This window comes from Tubulanus polymorphus, chromosome 11 (assembly GCF_964204645.1).
Source record: "Tubulanus polymorphus chromosome 11, tnTubPoly1.2, whole genome shotgun sequence".
NCBI classification, from domain to species: domain Eukaryota; kingdom Metazoa; phylum Nemertea; class Palaeonemertea; order Tubulaniformes; family Tubulanidae; genus Tubulanus; species Tubulanus polymorphus.
This window is the reverse complement of record NC_134035.1, coordinates 4,012,960-4,032,319: the sequence shown is the minus strand read 5'-3', so window position 1 is coordinate 4,032,319 and position 19,360 is coordinate 4,012,960. Positions and strand designations below refer to the sequence as shown.

General features: G+C 41.0%; 1 protein-coding gene across 1 annotated transcript in view; it reads right to left on the bottom strand.

Annotated features, from left to right (window-relative positions):
• Window positions 1–203: 203 nt before the first annotated feature.
• LOC141912699 (vesicular glutamate transporter 3-like) overlaps window positions 204–19,360 on the bottom strand; it is a 79,078-nt gene continuing 59,921 nt past the window's right edge. Inside the window, exons 3-13 of the mRNA XM_074804036.1 lie at window positions 8,524–8,821; window positions 7,913–8,034; window positions 7,380–7,494; window positions 5,508–5,595; window positions 4,747–4,833; window positions 4,202–4,338; window positions 3,456–3,602; window positions 2,590–2,722; window positions 2,074–2,184; window positions 1,403–1,530; window positions 204–830 (exon numbers count right to left, since the gene is read on the bottom strand). Coding sequence (XP_074660137.1) covers window positions 537–830; window positions 1,403–1,530; window positions 2,074–2,184; window positions 2,590–2,722; window positions 3,456–3,602; window positions 4,202–4,338; window positions 4,747–4,833; window positions 5,508–5,595; window positions 7,380–7,494; window positions 7,913–8,034; window positions 8,524–8,821 — 1,660 coding nt within the window. The 3' untranslated portion in view covers window positions 204–536. The remainder of the gene's footprint in view (window positions 831–1,402; window positions 1,531–2,073; window positions 2,185–2,589; window positions 2,723–3,455; window positions 3,603–4,201; window positions 4,339–4,746; window positions 4,834–5,507; window positions 5,596–7,379; window positions 7,495–7,912; window positions 8,035–8,523; window positions 8,822–19,360) is intronic.

The window sequence follows — 19,360 nt, the reverse complement described above, 5'->3', positions numbered from 1 at the left end:
ATATATATATATATATATATATATATATATATATATATATATATATATATATATATATATATATATATATATATATATATATATATATATATATATATATATATATATATATATATATATATATATATATATATATATATATATATATATATATATATATATATATATATATATATATATATATTTGTTATGAAAATCTGGAAAGCTCAATATCTATTCTTTTCATTTTGCTACCTATCTAAGTAGTCTATCTATGAGTAGTGTATATAGTTATTGTATAGGCTATAGAAGTTATTTTTTGCTATGGTTTGTTTCTTTTTCTTCTTGCATCGAAACGAAATCGCATCGTCCGTCGCGCGTATAACGCGGAATGACGACGCCCCATGCGATCCGGTATATAGGTAACGGCGGGTATTCGTTTACGTCCGGTCGTTACGCCGCGCGCGACTTGATCATATTTTCGTATCTAAAAACGACGATGAGTTTATTCATATTTCGACTAATATATAAATTGCCTAGAAAGCGGTTTCCTCCTGTCAAATGTCTCGTTCGTCGGCGTCTGCCATGTATCTGTCTTTTTGTTCCTCTTGCACGAACTGTTCGGTCGTCTCGTACACGGGCGGGTTGTCGAACGTTTTGTACGACACGACGCGATAGTTGTCCGAGTCGCCGTATTGGGGCTCGCCTTTCATAGTCGCCGCCGACTCGTCGCCGCTGACCGGGTCGTTCCAATCTTGTTTCTCTCCCGACGCGAATATGGCGTAGAATATGACGCCGCTGAAGTGAACCAGACTGGCGATTAGGAACACCCATTCCCACTCTTTGACCGTCTGAAAAAAAGAGAAAGAATCCCGTATAGTTATCAATATTAATGTTCGACCGCCGATCGCGCAACTACGTCTGTGCTTCGATTTCCGATTTCGAAATAAAACCCCCGTTTCGCCCCCGGCAGGTGTTGTGGGAATCAAACGAAATCGACCGATCAATTAATAAATAACAGGGTCAATCCCTGTTTTCAGATAGAAATATAATCAATAATATTTCAATCATGATAATAACCATTAAAATGATAATGATAATAACAATAATGATATTCATTTTCGTAAAAAAATATTGCAATACATATAATATAGAACTTTTATGGCATATTTACCAACATGACATAACTAGTTAAAGAGGCATGGCGCAGCAATAGAAATGGAAGCATTAATACTGATAATATAACGACTATATAATTAGACTGATTTAATATGATGATAATAATTTTGATAATAATTAACAATAAGCATCAACTATTTCAGACTTCGGATATCGACGTTATTGATAACGCTTCGCTGGATTAGAAATATGTTCCGGTGTGATTTTTGCAAAACGACGCGAATTATTTACGATTGATAATTACCCTGTGTTTGGTGAGCATCTGAACGACGGGCGGGCAAATCATACCGGATAGCGTTCCAACCGCGTTCGACAAACCCATCAATATACTGGCATAGCGAGGAGCTATATCCAAATGATTAACGTTGTAACCTGCGAAAAAAGAAGCGTTTCGAATCCATGAAACATAAGATTATACGCCGATGACGGTAGAGAGAGAGAGAGAGTCTAAAAGTTATGTTAGTTTGGCTTTAAAACAAAATAGGCGTCAGGGTAATTAATATAAAGAGAATCCCACAAAACAATAACAAATAAACAATAGAAAGTCAGTAAATGTTTCCCTGAGCTAGTATAGTTTATTCAACGTTTCGACTATGTCCTAATAGTCATCTTCAGGAATACTGATGTTGTCCTCATTATAACCATTGATGAAACACTGTGAGTCCGTGTTGTAAAGACAGTATTAAATCTCCGCACACTAAGAATAAAGAGTCTGAAATGTTTCCCTCAGCTAGTGTAGTTTATTCAACGTTTCGACTGTATCCTAATAGTCATTTTCAGGAATACTTTTTTCGGACTTTGTATCATTTTTCGTTATCATAATTGCATTTCCTTTGAATGCGCGATATTCGTAATCATTTCTGTTGTTAAAGCTGTTGTGTTCATTCGTTTTATGATCACGCAGATTTAACGTACCTGATATTGCGAATCCACTGAAACCGACAGCTATAGTGAGACAGGTAATAGCTGTAGCCGTGTCACGTGTGTACCCGACTCCCAACAGAAAGCATGCTTCCAATCCAAATCCTGCAAAACAAAAACTCACAGATTAGAATCAGAGAACTGGGCGTAGATTAAGCCCCGATCACGTAGAGATGACAAGGCAGGGGTCAAACTGACCCTGGATCAGGCTCTGGTAATGCTATCAAAAATGATGCTGTGGCAAGTGAGGTGAATTACTTCCAGAACCAGTTGGCCGCCTATCATTATGAATACATTTTTCAGCTTCGATATTTATATTTCTATTATTTCGTTATGCTGGGAAAAATTTTATATCTTTTTGAAGCAATAAACTTAACTAAACTCGAAACATTTACACGGAATAATTTGACCCGTGCTAAAAGTTTGTCAAACAAGCACGGATCCGTTTGGCACCAGTGTGAACGGTTGTCGCGGGCCAAATTTAACCCAAAATCGAAAGGATATACTCACCGCAGCAGTTGAAAATTTTCCGGACGACGGTCGTAGTGAGGATCCTTCTGTAGCGTAGGAAATCGGCCAATTGACCGCCCAGAGGAACAATACCAGCCATGACTAGATGAGGCAATGCCGATAGAACACCGCTCTGCGTGAAATAAATACAAGCGCACATTATGAGTATGACTATATGGGTACGGGTATCAGATACCGAGTCAAAAAGCTTCAACTTATACCGGTATTAGGTTTTTAGTCGAAAAGCTCGCAACGAGTGACGGTTACAGTTAATTTGACAAACTCAAATTACTACAATTACTCTAGACAATATGAGTGAAAAGTACGATACAAAATGCAAGATAACACAGCAGCGAATGCCGCGCTTACACGAATATTTCATCGATTTGGCTCACGACGATGGAAATTCTCATCAGAAGGAAATTGTTTAAAAAAGCTTGCCAAAGAGCTAGACTCTTTTCTGAATATTTTGAAAGTGAATTTGAACCGAAGTATATCTGATTGCCGATACTGGTGGCTGCGGCGTAAGGATTCAGCGGATGAGTCCGTTTTCTATTTGGTTCGAAATAAACGGGGATCTAGGTCCCGCTAGACAAAGCCTTGAAAATTTCATATATATTATATAGCCTCTGAGCGATTTCCGATCATAACAAAGGTCTAAATAAATGTACAAATTTAATATACATGTTGCAAAAGTTAAGTGCAAAATTTTTTTTATCTTAATTATCTTTTAAGCGGGTGAGATTAATTTTTTGCGGGGGGACCACGCTATATACGGGCCTCAATGGGATGATAACCGAATCCTTGTGGCTTTCACACAAACTTCTTCGATTCAAGTGCATTTCGTGTTTGATATCGGGGCTTACCTGCGACATGTCGAATTTGAACGCGACATCGAAGTACTGCGGTTGACAAATCAAAAGGAGATAAAACGACCAACTTCGGCAGAAATTGGCCACGATGATCGCCCAGACCGGCATCGACGTGAAGAACTTCTTCCACGGCGTCTTCACCTTCAAAATAACACGTACGAATGTTCTTTAAATTGTCAGACAGTCGTTTTTATAAGAAGTGACCGCGTCGATGACTAACTTAAGCGAGGCGAATATAGGTCGGCCTTGCAACTCATTGCGACGCGATGCAAAGCAACCGTATCACCCGACTGCAACTAACCCACCCTGCTTTCGCGACTGATAGAGCACGGGTGGGATGTAGGGGACGGCCTCGCGGGTACGGGGCCCTGCTTTCCAATCGAGGCGACCCTTCGTCGAGATAAGGATAGTTAAAACCTGTATATTTGAAGCTCATCCCCTGAGAAATTGCATCCTTTCGTTCGGATGTATTTCTTCGCGAGAATATCTAAAACCTAGGGCGGAACCACACGGAACCCCACCCAATACAGGCCTATTTCTAAGGCTGTTCTATCTGAGAAATGCCTTTTCTTTCCTTCTATGGACCCCGGCCTTTCAATTTTCCTAGATGTGCCCTTGCAGTGACTAGTTGCATGCACACCGTCGACAACGCTCGCATTACGGTCGACCCTGCGACCAACGCGTCGCGTCGCAAGTCGACCTATGCCCGCCTCTATTGGGTCGTTACAGGTTTCGCTTACTTGTGACTTTTCAACGGTTGATTCCCCGATAGACGTCTCGATGTAGATACGCTCCTCTTCGGAAATGGTAGGATGGCTTCCCGGTTTCTCGTAGGACAAAAGCATCCAGAACACGAACCAAGTAAGACCCATACAACCTACAAAAACGTATCAGTTTGATTTAGGGCGAGACGATCAAACTAAAACGTGAACTCGGGCGTGTGACATTTAAGAAGATGCAGATTATAGAATGAAATGAGGTTCATATTGCGCTTGTCGCATATGATTTTATCCCTGAATATTATGGAAATGATCGGTCAAAAATAAATACACCCGTATCAGTTTGATTAAGGCGAGACTATAGTAAACTTAAATGTCGGATGCGTGACATTCGAAAACGACAGCGTTTAGAGAAAGCACAACGACTGAATGTGTCTGGTGTCTGGATTACCGTCGCGGAAAATACGATACGCCACAGGGTTTACTATTCCCTAATCCGCGTCGGGGTTTAGAATCTGCGTGTAAATCCCGCGGATTGAATTAGAGACGGCGGAGTTCTTGCTTACCGTAAGCGTAAAAACACGACGGCCACCCGAGGTATTGTACGAGCATGCCTGAAAGTGACATGCCCAACACGGCACCGGCGTAGGAACCTGGAAACGGGAGAGAGATGAATTATTTAAACAAAAAAAAACTTTTAGAAACTGTGAACTAGTATTTGGCGGTTTTCTCTTATAGAAAATCCCACAATCAGAAAAGCCAGTCCGAAAACGTTTCTTTTAGCGGTGTAGGATTTTCTTTATTATCCTTACAACACGGACTCGGAGTGTTTCATCAATAGTTTACGGTGATCGCTTGTTTTGAAAAGTGTTTACATAACAACTAACGTAGACATTCGGAAAAAACAACTTATTTACACTATCATATCTGGCGAGTTTAAAAACCTAGTGAGTGATAGTATTCAACCTGTTGCAACTAAACTGTAACTGTACATAGATTAGAAATCGACGAATAAGATATAATAGTTTAATGATTAGGTTGTACTATTTCATGAATATCTATATGTGAGAGTAATGGTAAATACTTTTCAAAACAAGAGGACACTGTTAACCCTTGATGAAACACGCTGAGTCCGTGTTATAACGATAATATAGAATGGCCCACGCACTTAGAAAAGAAAAAAGAGTTCCAATAGATCACCTTTTTAAACGTGAAATTTTCTATATCATCATTTTTATTATTTTAAAAAGTAACTCAAGATAAATATAATATACAGAAAATACAATTAATCATAATACGATCATCTGATCGATATTTAAATACATACCACAGAATGCTATAGTGGCCAGCCTCGATCTCTCTAACGGCGGGGCCCAGTGCCTCCAAATACCATGACAAGCCGGATATGTAGAACCCTGAAAAACAAAGAATAAAAGAAATGAAAGTTTCGAAGAATCGGATGAATACAATTTCGATCAATTAAGTTATAGAACTGCTGACGTGTCAACGGATTAAAAAACGGTTCTTAGCATTTCGTCTTTCATTTCTCTGAAAGGTGACTCCAAATCTAAGTTAATCCTTCTTGCCGTTCGTGCCCCGGGGAACTGAACTACTGTCGTCGTCGTCTAGGCATCAGCGCTGTGTATAAGTCGTCATTCGCGTTCGACTTAAATGCCTCGCGGATTTGAGATTCAAATTCAATTGAAAGGATATGTCGTTCCCGCTGGAGATGAGTATAGAGAGAACTCGTCGCGTCGCCGAGAAAGTCGCCAGACTTTAAGGGGCCCCGTTTTTTCCGGAACGATTTAAACTTCTAGCAGTCGCGATATCGCTAAACGAATGACGTTTTCTAAGAAAGCTTTGCGTCGTTCGTTTCGGCGTTGCAAAATTGCGTAAATTAAAAAGTGATAAAAATATTCGTCGCTGTTTCGGGTGCCCTGGTTTCCAGTATCGCGAGACGCGCAAAGAGCACGCGCTCCCGTCGAAGTTTTCGCGTGCCCTTTTGAAAAGCGACGACAAATTTTTCCGGGGTAATTTTTCCACCCACAAGAGCAGGCTCGATCGATATTCTCTGAAATGTCACTCAAGTGCCTGGAAATTGCATTGAAATGGAGAGAAATTTCAAAATGTTCGCAGACCCGGTTTCGTCTGTGCGCGGGTACTGTTTTGGTATGCTCCTGTCGAAGTCTAGCCCTAGATCCGCCTCAGCGGCGACGATCGAGGCCTTATATTTTCTCTATTTTCTATTAATCGTATAATACGCCGTATTTCCGAACACAGCCATATTCACCTGAAAACTGGTACACGTTTACCGTCGAACGATGAAAAATGGCTATTATTATCACTTCATTAGGCGCGTACACGACTGCGTATTTGAACTGTAAATCGGTGAATTGTCAGCTCCGATTCGTCGCGCTAATAATAATTGATAACTTACGCGGGTAAATTAACTGCTACGGTCGCTATTTCGTCACGTATTCGCGGCGTCGAACATCGTCATCGCATCATCTCGAGAATGATCGTCTGCCAGGATTAAAACGTCGTTCGTGTCGGGGCTGTCACTCCGTCCGATTCAGTTTAGATCGTAATACCCTCGCGTCGAATTGGAACGTATCATGTGTACATAAGCCGCGATCGCGCGATTTGGCCCGGGTCGCAACACCGGCCCGGATCAGGCCATACACATATTTGACCCATGCTTTATTGTAGTTCACACGTAAATACCACACTAATTACTAAAATGATGACGTGGCAAGTGAGGTGAGTCTCGCTCTCAGAATCAGTTAGTACCGACAAACCGACAAATTTGACCCGTGCTTAGTTCACGCTTAAACCACTCATTCGGTACTAAAATGCTATTAATAAAATAATGCTGTGGCAAGTGAGATGAGTCTGATGAGATGCTTCCAAAATCAGTTAGCATTCACGCGCAATAAATAATTTGAGCCAGTGCTAAAATTTGGCACACGCCTGGTCCGACGTTTTTCGGTCGGGCCAAATATGCACGGGCCCATTTTGGCAGCCGCGTGAACGGTGAAACGTCGAGCCCAGGTCAAAAAATTGCGGATCCTTTTACTAGTGTTTGGGTGCGAGTTTCTAAAAGCACAATATTTTGACAATTTTGAGCTGGACAATTTTCAAGAACATCATAATCATACATATACCTATTGATAACCATCGGAATCGTAGTGTATCTTACCTCTACTAAGCCTTGGATGATTTTAATGAAAATCGCCATGCCGTAATGCACTTTACAAGCCGCGGGGACGAACATGTTTAATACGGATGTTATTGCTATGGCGCCACCAAATATTCTACAAAAAAAAGAAAAAAATGAAATGAAAAATATCCGTATTTGTTGTATCGTTATGTTTCGCATTTCAATAATTCGTAACGAGACATATTTTTCATGTTACATAAACGTATTTAACTATTCTATGCTTTTAACACTAATCGTATTTGTGGCTACTGTATATTCGTCAGCAATAGGGAATGTAGGCTTTCAAGCCAAAGGTCGACAAAATAAGAATATAAAAGCATGAAATAATAGGAAGTAAGGTAAGAAGTTAATAATAAGTAAACCCACTTTGTAGGCCACAATTTTATTTTTTTAATGGATGAAATAGCAATAGGATATCAAATCATTTCGCTTTTTTATATTCTTTTTCGACCTTTCGACCTGTGACTTGAGAAACCCTAGATTCCCTGATAATAAACCGTCGCGTATTTTACCTGTTTGCTGGATATCTGGAGGCGAGGTATCCTGCCGGTACTTGCGTTACTATATAACCCCAGAAAAACGAACTATCCAGCAGTCCTATTATTCCAGGAGTCCAGGGGAATTCCGGTGCTATCTACGAACACGAAAAAAAAAAAACGAGAACATTTTATTCGTTTATGCTCGACGTATTTAGAGCAAGAAGGAATATTTCGCTTTATGAAGATCTTCATAGGAATACTATAAAATCGTGAATAGATTAATGTCGAGATCGCAATTCGACAGTAAACGAAATTTTCATGTTCCGTAAATGATGTTTCGAAGACTTCATTGGAATTCAACGAAAAATCGAATTTAGATTTCAACGAGAAAATTTTTCTCATTTTATGTCGAGATAATAACTCAATGGCAAATCGGAATAGATTTTTTTTATCAATCGAAAATGATTTCATGCTGAGATGTATATCGACATGAAATTTATTATTTCATTTATATTTCGTAAATGTTGTGGGTTTTTTCTATCAACAGACTATACGACTAGTCTAGATTAATTTCGGAATGTCCAGTCCTCACCCTCGGGCAAGGATTAGGTTTTTTTCTTTAACCCAAAGGATGTTAAACTCACATCTCTAGTGACTGTTACGTTCGTCCCGTTTTCGGTCGTCTCGACCACCGATTCTGTGCGATTCGAGGTCATCTGCACGATGGCCACGCCCAGATTGCAACGAATACCGAATGAGATCATGAAGCCGATACTGCTCAGACAGGCTATCGTGTATCGTTTCGTGCAGTTGCACGGATTGCACGGACATTTCGGACACATCTTCGACTTGCGACGCTCTTCGTCGGACAATTCATCGTCGTCTTCCTGCAGGATTTCGTGTTTGATCAACGATTTCTCGTCCTGGTCTTTGCCGATCATCCTGGAAAATAGAAATAGGAAATCGGCGTCATTTCTCAACGTCTTTATTTACATTTCATATATTTCCTGTCTTTTCTAGGGCTGCTTTCTTGTATGAGCTAACTGTTGCTTCAATGGTATTACAAGCTCTGCTTTTCTCTGGCTGCCCTGCTGTTATTTTAACATCGGTTTGTATATGTATGTACAAAACAAATCAATTATCTTATGTCATTTTGTGAATCTGGTATTCATTGATGTAAATTATTCAAGAAATAAATGAATAAATAAGAGCAGTCTTTCATTTGATATTATTACATTTTTTACAATTAATTCTGTAAATATTTTACTTGAAAATAAATCATATCATATCATATAATATCATAATGTCATCGATGAAGCGTATATTGGTAGTGCCGAAACACAGGGATATGATCGTTTCTTTACTTTGATTAATGGAACATGTGTCTATTGTGGAAAGGTGGATCCTCTTCATCTCCAATTCAACGGAAATACGACGAATGTGGATTCAATTCTTTTTCACTTTATGGAGATAAATGTATTTATAGTAGAAAGGGTGCACTTTTTCTTCATCTAAATGGATAATGTATTTATAGTAAAAAGAGAGGATACACTTTTTCTTTTTCTAAATGGATAATGCATCTATAGTAAAAATAGAGGATACACTTTTTCTTTTTGTTAAATGGATATAATGTATTTATAGTAAAAAGACAGGATACGCATTTCTCTACGTTGCTTTAATCGGAAATTCGAATCCCCGTATTCTAAAGTTTATCTTCGACCTTTCGTCGCGTAAACGGCGGTTTCAGATAAACCGAGCTGACTTCCGCTGCAACGCGCGTGCGTGCCGCGTACATGCATTCAGTACGGCGCCGAATTCGACCCCGAGTCAGAAAATAATTATTTTATTACAGTGAATCTCCCGAGGGAATCCCATTGATCAGGTAACGACTGAGTCAGGAAATGAGGGCGTTTATCCGCGTTAAACTCGTCGTGTCGCCGAGTTTCGTACAGGTGTTTATTCACGCGCGCGGTATAGTAACTAACATATACACGTATGTCATTAATATCTTTAGAGAATCGGTTGCGGCTATTGTTGATATTGCGCTGATATACGCCACTGATGGTGACAGATATGTGAAAAATTACCGCGTCTGCTGATTATGACTGTTAAAATAGCCGCTAGGCCGAATCAGCCACAGCGCGAACGCGCACTTAACCTTGCCTCGCTGCTGATGGTGAAGAGAGACGCGCTTCCAGCATTGTCAAACAACTCACCGACAACGCGGAATGCGAATATCGTGGGTGTCGTATGCGTCGAAATAGACGGAAATACCCCCGATGTCACTCTCTCAACAGAATCCGAATGGATTGGCGCAGGCCAGTGCGGGGGGGGGGGTGGATGGATGGTTTTCGCGAGTGGCAAACGAACCCCTTCAAAATTCAGCATGAAAAAAATTCCTGATCCTTTTTCGAAATAAGGATACGATTTTCATTCTTTTTTTTGTAAATGAAAAGTAATTCCTTCTCAAATGAATCATTCAGAGTTTTTGTGTCGGATCAAAAATAGAGTAATTAGTAAAATAAGTACGGTGAATAATTCAGTGATCATTAACGAAAAGAATAAAAAGTGATTAGAACGCTGGAAGACAATACCCTGATTTCATTCTTTTTTTTTGAAAACGAAAGGTAATTCATTCTCAAATGAATTTTTCACACCGTTCGAAAATAGAACTGCCCCTTAAAAAGTCAGCAGAAGCTTCGTGGGTATATAGATAAATAAGTGCCCAACAGACAATACCCTGATATTAAAATTAAATACTTCAGTATACGACGCGCACCGTAACGATTACGATTGTCCTATAATGCGCACAATACGTTGCGCGCACGAAACACAAGACATTTCGAGAGACTACGAAGGGAACTGCGCAGACTCTTACTGTCAGATGAAACACTCTCGCGAATCGACAGATGCGGCGAATGAAGAAGGCGCATAAAATCCGATTTGAAATCTGAACGGTTTTCGAATTTTCGTTCGAGTTTTACGCGCACCACAAAAAAAAAATTGAAATACGCGAAGCATTCTCTGCGTACTACGATTATGGAAAAAGAAAAACTAACGCCGCTGCCGATATTTATCTCATCGGATTTTTTACCTTCTCAAAGTCGAATAGAATAAATCGCGCAACCAATATTGTTTGAATATTAGACACATTATTTCAAGCTTACCTCGGATGTTAATGTTGACGATGAATCGTTGAAACAATCAGCGACGAGTGATTTTTATTATCGAAGCGAATTTCTAACGCAAACGGCCGGCTGCGTTTTCAAATCGGTTCTAACGCCAATTAACAGGTTTTACTAGGATTTCAAGGGATATCGCTTTTGAATTAATTGTTCTAATTTGTCTAAAAGTACTTATGTAAATGCAATCTAATAATCCCTCACAAAATGATGATTATTCGCTGATATGACAATATTCATTGGCCCAATTCAACAGATTCCAGTTGAGTTTGACTTTCGTTAAATATAAAAGGTGAAAATCGCGGAACTGGTTGCAGTTCTACAGCTGTAATGAGATGTGTTAGAATTAGTTCATTTTCAATGCGTTCACTCGGCATCAAATCTTAACTCAGAACTCTGGAACTGCGCATCCTTATTTTTGATAAGCATGGCAGTAAATAGGTCGATGGAACACTGATGCTAATGAGCTTCATTCATGAATATTATTCAAAAATTATTCTTCAATTTACCCTATATATATAGCACCTGGAACAATCTGTTCGTGGCAATCCCTGTTCGTGCTAATCCCTGTTCATTTTAGTGAAACATAATACATTCGGTATCTTAATGACAATTTACATCGGCCTTAATTTGAATATATGAGTATCAACTTTCTAAACTTATTTTGAAATTCTGCATAAATATGTACCTAAGCTGCCTGACTATAGGAGTATAAATCTATTATCATTGTTTTAATGTAAATGTATTATTATCATTATCATTATTAATATCTTTAGTATTATTATTAGTATCATTATTAGTTTTATTATCATCAACACGATTGTGCGTGTAAATACAAGAATACATAATAGGAGTTTAAATCTGTATTATCATTGCAATCATACTTGTATTTATACGCACGATCGTGTTGAGGGAGTTGATGATAATAATACTAATAATAATACTAAAGATAATAATAATAATAATGATAATATTACATTTACATTAAAACAATCTCAAAGCTCTTTACAAATATTCATTTATTCTTGTAAGCAGTAACTAATCACGAAACTCTTTGAGAGTATAGAAATGTTTTCAAAGCGAGACTGCACCGCTGGTCGGTTATGAATATGAATTGGCAAATTATTCCACGAACGAGGCGCCGCGAAAGAAATAAAGATAGTGAACCATATAGATCCCCGTTCGATAAACCGGTTCAAGAAGACGAATTTCAGATGATCGTCTGGCAGTAATAGCCGTATTTCGAAAGTTATCATTACGATTAATTTTTATGATTATTATAACGAAATTCCTATATAGACTTCGTTGAAATATGACTTAATTTCGCACCCATGCGGGTTGAGTTCTGAAATTGATGAAGCGACCGCGTCGATTCTACATCCGCATTCGTCTCGAAAACCGACGACATCGGAAAACGATCAATTAATTTATTATACGCCGAAAAATCTCGATTCGATGATCGAATAGTCGACGCCGATATATGGAAATCGAACGCCGGAGCGCCGAGCTTTTTTTCTCGTCGTCGACAGGGTGTTCGGCAGTTCTTTGTGAATTATATTAGCAGGCAGTCAGGTAATGATGTTAATGACGGTAACATTGTTGTACGCGACGGTTGCGTGCCGATGATTCTGATTTCCCGCGGGACTGATCCGGCATCGTTTCGGCCGATCCAAAGAGCACCGGCTTCAACGCGTAATTTACATGTTTAATCTATAATAGCCCGAACGACTGGCTGTACGATGGTAATCTAATTCTACGACTTGCCTTTGTCGCCTGGTGATAATGAAGTTAAAAATATTCCATTCGATCAGTTTTTGATATTCGGCCCATCACGCTATATGTCGTTTCATCCCGGGTCGTACGGCAGCACACATGGCCTCCAAGATTCATGAACCCTGCATTGACTGACTGACTGGCTGGCTGGCTGGCTGGCTGGCTGACTGGCTGGCTGGCTGGCTGGCTGGCTGGCTGACTGGCTGGCTGACTGGCTGGCTGGCTGACTGACTGACTGACTGACTGACTGACTGACTGACTGACTGACTGACTGACTGACTGACTGACTGACTGACTGACTGACTGACTGACTGACTGACTGACTGACTGACTGACTGACTGACTGACTGACTGACTGACTGACTGACTGACTGAGGGGATTGAGTAAGAACAACCACAATGCATAAAAATACCTGATTTGAGTATGAACTTTTGCGTAAATTTCTAAGAGCGAAAATTTTCTCTTCAACTGCTGAAAACCGCCTGTTTCTCGTATATGAACATACGGCGAACGACGACGAGGCGAACAAACGCTATACGAGATGACTCGTGTTAAAATTTGAGTAGCGCATTAAGACGTCTCGGCGAGTGTGCGCGCGATCCGTCATCACGAATCATTTCGATTGTCAAGTTAGATTTATGTTACTGCGCCGTGACGTAGAGCCGGGGCACGGAATTCTGCCCGGGACATACTTAGATTCGTGGCTTTTATAAGATTACCGATGACAGGTTAGCGAAACCCGTTCGGCTATAATTGAATCCCACAGGAACGATGGTAACCAAAGTTTCGGAGGTGGCTTAGGCTGTGAGATTGATTATATGTCACTTGTAATAAGAGACAGAGGCATCTTCTCTACGAGAGAATATTATTAGAAATCTCACCACTTTCCTTCCGTACATCCAGTCTACAATACCAGACCCCATAATTGATACCGTCTTGTCACTAAAAAGAAAAGATGTGAACGATTTCCTGTCTGTCCGCCTGTCTCCTTTTGAGGCCGCCGTTTCTACTGATTCCTGTAATGTAGCAACCCACCGTGCATATACCGTGTACTTATTACCTGCAGTGCACCAGTAAGGGCTGGTGCCTTAGTCAAAGCTAAGGCTTAGACCAATCTAACAACATCATTTTTTTAAATCTTAAAATAGGGATTGTCCCTTTTATTTATTTGGTTGGTAAATTTCATTTGATTTTTTGATTGAGTGTCCCTTACAGACCCACCACACCTGCCTAAGACCAGTCTAAGCTCATTTTTAGTTCTATAGCCAACCTAACAACTTAAGAACAGTCTAAGGTCATTCTGGTTCTAGGCAATATATCGACTTAAGACCAGTCTAAGATTATTACAGTTCTATAGCCAATCTAACAACTTGTCGAAACTCATTCAAAGCTCATTTTGGTTCTATAACCCAATCTAACAACTTAAGAAGAATTCTAAGACTATTTTAGTTCCATAACCACTGCAACAACTTCAGACCATGGACTGCGGAACCGGTGCCGCCAGGCTCTAATACTCCGTCCACGGTCGGTCGGTTGTTTTTTGATGACCGCTGGAACAACACCTGAACGTTACAAAACACGACCGATTTTCGTTAGGTGTTGACCGCTTAAACGACAGACGATTGATCATCGCGCGGCGAACATCTGATGACACAAAGCGGTAATCAAACAATACGCGAGGAAGATACACCTACTGAATGAAAATAAAAACTCGCGGCTGATATCGTTTTTTTTAATCAGGAATCTAACAATTCGTTGTTCACTAGCAAGATAAGCTAGATTTCGACCAGTGGTGAGTAACAACTGTCCGATCCATTCTATATTCATTGAGACCGCTCTTATACGAGCTGTAAACTGTGGCAGGTGGCCGCCGACGATATTTACGTAGGTGTAAAGCACCCGAGATACTGAGTCAAGCGATGACCAATAGGTCGTTATCTACGGCAGCGTGAGCAACAGGACCGAATGAATTAATCACGAGATTTGGAAACCGACGCGGTGCAGAATGAATCAGTTCGTTAGCGCACCGGTCTATGTCAGGTCCGTTACACTATATTTCCATCATACTCTCATTGGTCATCGCAGACTTCTTTAATAGGGCGTTATTCTCGTTTTATGGGCACGCGCGGGTATCGGCGCCCGTTAACGTCCTAATCTGATCTCGGAAAGGCTCTAAACCTTGAGAGGCTCGCGCTGCGTTATCGGAATTTCGAAATCGACTCCAAACGCAAGAATAAGAAAAAACGACCAGAGAGACACGAAGACTTCTAGGTCTTAGGTCTTTCTGCTCGGATGCTAGTCACTGCACGCGCGCAGTGCGCTCGTCCCACGATATCAGGTCTACTCGGCCAAACGCGTATGATGGATCTTAGATGGCTTTCCGAATGGGCCCCAGTTGAATTAACGAACACTGTATAATCCGGCGGATTATGCTCCCGCAAGATATATCAGACGCAATTTCCTTATTGCTTCTTTATCGTTGCGTCTCGTCAAAAGAGAGCGAGATACCAGCGCGAAGGAAACAGTGCGTATGTAAGTAACTCTGCCGACAATGGCGAGGTTATAATAGCAGATACTCGCCGCTTCTTTCGAGTGCGCGCTAGCTGCATCCCGAGATCCGCAGCGATTCCCGAGAAAAGTCGAAATCTCAAATGTCAATGTCAGCAGTGTTCGACGAGGTCCATAAACACTTAGTAGGAATCATCGTCGTGTAATCCGTCGATCAATTTTGCCCTTTAGACATCTGAGGCCCTGGATTACAACTTACAGTATGTAAGCGACGACTAACTGTACTTAATAACTTTATGCGATCAAAGCTTCGTGGAAATAAATAAGAGGTTTTTCTACAACGTGCAAATGACGAACCGAAGTCTGAAAAAAAGAGATGAAATGACAACAACCTTTCGCGGCTGGTTTTCGCCCGGTGTCTATACACGCGAATCGGACCCGGAAATTGTGACCTACACGATACGCGATGTTGTATCAAACGAAACAAGAAGAAAAGAAACACGTCAAACATAATTTCGTGGACGCAAACCAAAACCGTCAGGGTTAACGAACGATGTTTCAATCGCATTTGTATCATCGTTACCGTACGATGAAGTGAATTGTTACCGAAATTGAATGATAGTTTCGAGTATCGTCGGAGCGCGCGACGGGTTATCAATCACGAGCGAACTCGCTGTAGTAGCTGATCCCAGCTATTTCCTCTCGCCGATTTTACCCCGACTTCAAACCTCGACGAACGAACCGTTTTCACGCCCGTTAAATAAGCTAATCAGCCGGGAATCCGGCGGCGCGGCGCGGCGAGACTCTTGCGCGAGCGCGCCAGATCGCGAGAATAATCCTCGGAAATATGACCGCGTTTCCGCGTGTATACGACCGAACGACGACAAAAAATAAAACGAAAACAACACAAAGGTATAACACGACTGTTCTAATGACGCTTCAATTCCCAGCCGTTTTTCGTTTCGTTGACTCTGATTTCAGACGTTTGTTCGGAAAGACAGATTTGTACCGGTTCTCTTTGTCGTCGCGCCCCGCGTTCTCCGTAGAAGCGGTGGGAGGACGGTGCGGGGGTGGGGTATTAGAAATAAGAAACCTAGGCGGAAAACGATAGACAAAATCTTCGGGTATTCTAGAATACCACACGAGTTTCGACGTGGATGCGTTGAATGTATTTTTCATATTCCTTGCAATCGGAGTAATTGAAATATCCGTAAATTGGATATAGTTAATTCTCTTTTGAATCTGCGTGGGAGCCCATTATAAGCACATTTACAAAGTCACCGAGTTTTCCCCGATTTCTGTGTGATTACACAAAATTCCCTGTGAGTGAATCAGACAAATTTCTATGTTTAAAATGTTGCATTTACGTTTCATTGAATCACGTATTGATAAAGAAACACGTGGTCAATAGCATTATCGTACTTCCCTGAGTTTTGTCAGTTTTTTTTCATCTGAGTTTCAAAGGTGTTTCACGTTTTCCAGGTCGGTGACCACCCTGTATAAAGCGCTCATGCGCATACTATACCGCCCCTAGCGGATCCTCGATTACCGCGGCAGCGTTCGGCTCGGAAGGTGAAATGAATGAAAATCATTTTAATTCCCGTTTCGCTCGTCGACTTCTTAATCCAGTATTCGCAACGTCGACTCGTATCTAAATGAAATGATCTCTTGATCCTGATTTATGGCGAGAAATCTTCGAAAAAGTCGCGGGATCGTTTTATTAGTTTTAAACGAGTTTTCTGTTTAATTGATACGCAGCGGTCGTTGTCGTTGTTCCCTACACGGCGAAATCAGACCTACACAACCAGTAATATGTCTATCTATTAGAAAGAAGTATGTGTCGAGGTCCTTCGAGATACACCGCATCAATTCACGCCTTCGCGTCGTGGGTCGTTTCGTGTCGAGAACAGAATGTTTATAGTTTAGGCTAAAAAAGTGATACCTCGTTTCTGCTAATTGGCCGGGTCATTTTTGTAAACCGAATAGAATCTGTAATCAGTTCATTTCTACAGCTGCTGGGTCTGTTATTGTAAGCTTGATATTGATTTTTTTCTGAAAGTAGTGCACGTGCAGGGTTGGCGGTCGGTCGGGTCAACCTTTAAGCTCAGCAGAAATGAGATAAACGGTATCAATTTGTTATCCTTAATTCATAGTTTGTATCCTTCCCCTAACTGCTCACCCTCTACCCTTAGTTATGTAGTCAAACATCATTTCACAGCTTGGTAGTCTGGCCAGATGATCTGCCTGCGTGACGGGCGAAATTCACTAGTTTCAATAAGGAACCCGACGTGTTCTCTCTCTTCTTTCTCTTCTCTTTTCTTCTCTCTTCTCTTCTTTCCTTCCTCTTGTTCTTGCTCTCCTTTCTGACTTGCATCGTCACGTGTCAGGAATTCCAGCGCTTTATCATATTCGGGGTGGTTATTACTTGCAGTTCCATTTTACTCCCTCCACTCACGCATAGTGCTACATTTAAACTACGTCAGTGGAGGGAGTAAAATAGAACGGTAAGTCGATGACGTCATTCGGTCGACGACTCTTCGAAGGCTTCTTTCGGCGACGACGGACGCGAATCCTTTCCGAGACGTTTTTATCGCTAATAAGCCAGCGGTGAAGCCTCGCCAATGCGATTTTTCAACAGGGCGGCCGTGCAATCGTATAAACTCGGAGCATTCCGTCTTTTTTTCCCAGTTATTCACATTTTTTCCCGCGGACGCGCGAATCTCGACGGAAGTAGCGCCGGCCAATCAGCGCCGAGTTTACATTCACGTCACGTAATGCCGGACAATCCGGCGAATTCTTGATTTTATGATTTTTTTAAATAGCTCTTTTTCGGACGATGCCATCGACGAATCGGCGAGGGCTATGACATCCTCAACCCCGTTACACGTTTATAGACGACCATGTCTATGCAAAAATAAGCCACCTCAATTTCATAGAGCTGACCATATTCGATAACGTTTTACGTATTGAGTACTGAATCTTTATACAAATGTCGTTACGGGTCCGATGGTATTAACTGCAACAAAAATAGAACGAAAAACCAGCTTTGAACAAAATTACTGCCGTTTTCATCGAAGGGCTTTTTTTCGGAAATACGTTTCGTATTACTATCATTATTTCCCGATACAGGCTCGTATGTACGCGTGTATGCAGGTATACTGCGGTGAATAGGGTTTGATGAGGATCGCGATGATGATAACGATGACGATGAAAATGTTGTTGAAGTACGCGTTTTGAGCGTATTCCGCGCAGACTATCCACGAGAGAGGAAGAGAGCACTAGATGCTCTTTCTCGCACTCAGTAAATTGAAAATACCGGAAGTCAGATGAATAGCGATATCGGAACGGTATTATTATCATTATGCGAACGCGCGTATATATACATAGCGGGGGTCGGTCACGTGATCGGTCGATACGGCTTCGTCGAGCGATACCTCGAAATAACAATGCAACTTTTCCGTTATCGGAGACTGGCGTATTTAAAATCTGAGCAGTATGCAATGATCGGTCCATTAGCGATGTAAACACGGCAGTACACGCAATATATTATATAATACGTATCATTGTGCAGAGTTGCTAATGTAATTAAGCCGTAACAATATTGCCTCGTATTCAAAACGTTACCGGTGCAATTATAAACTATCCATTTCATATAAATTCATTGTTTCGCCGCGACCTCGCCTACGACGACGACGACGACGATTTTGCGAACCAATATTTGTTGCTCTAACTGCAGAGTTCTACGAAATACGGCTAAACCGGAAATTACGTACGCGACAATGATTCCGTATATGTATGTATATATACAGCGGCGTACGCGACACATCGACTTCCGGTTTAGCGAGAAACAAACATATAGAAATGTACATTCAAGGATGTATGTATGAAATTGATGTTCGCATTGTTCGTCGACACAAAACTGACAGGATGAATGTTTATACGACAGTGTCGTCGGATACGCGGATACTTGGAAAACCAATCGGGGAAAGTTCGAAGTTTTCTTTTCATTTAGTTCAC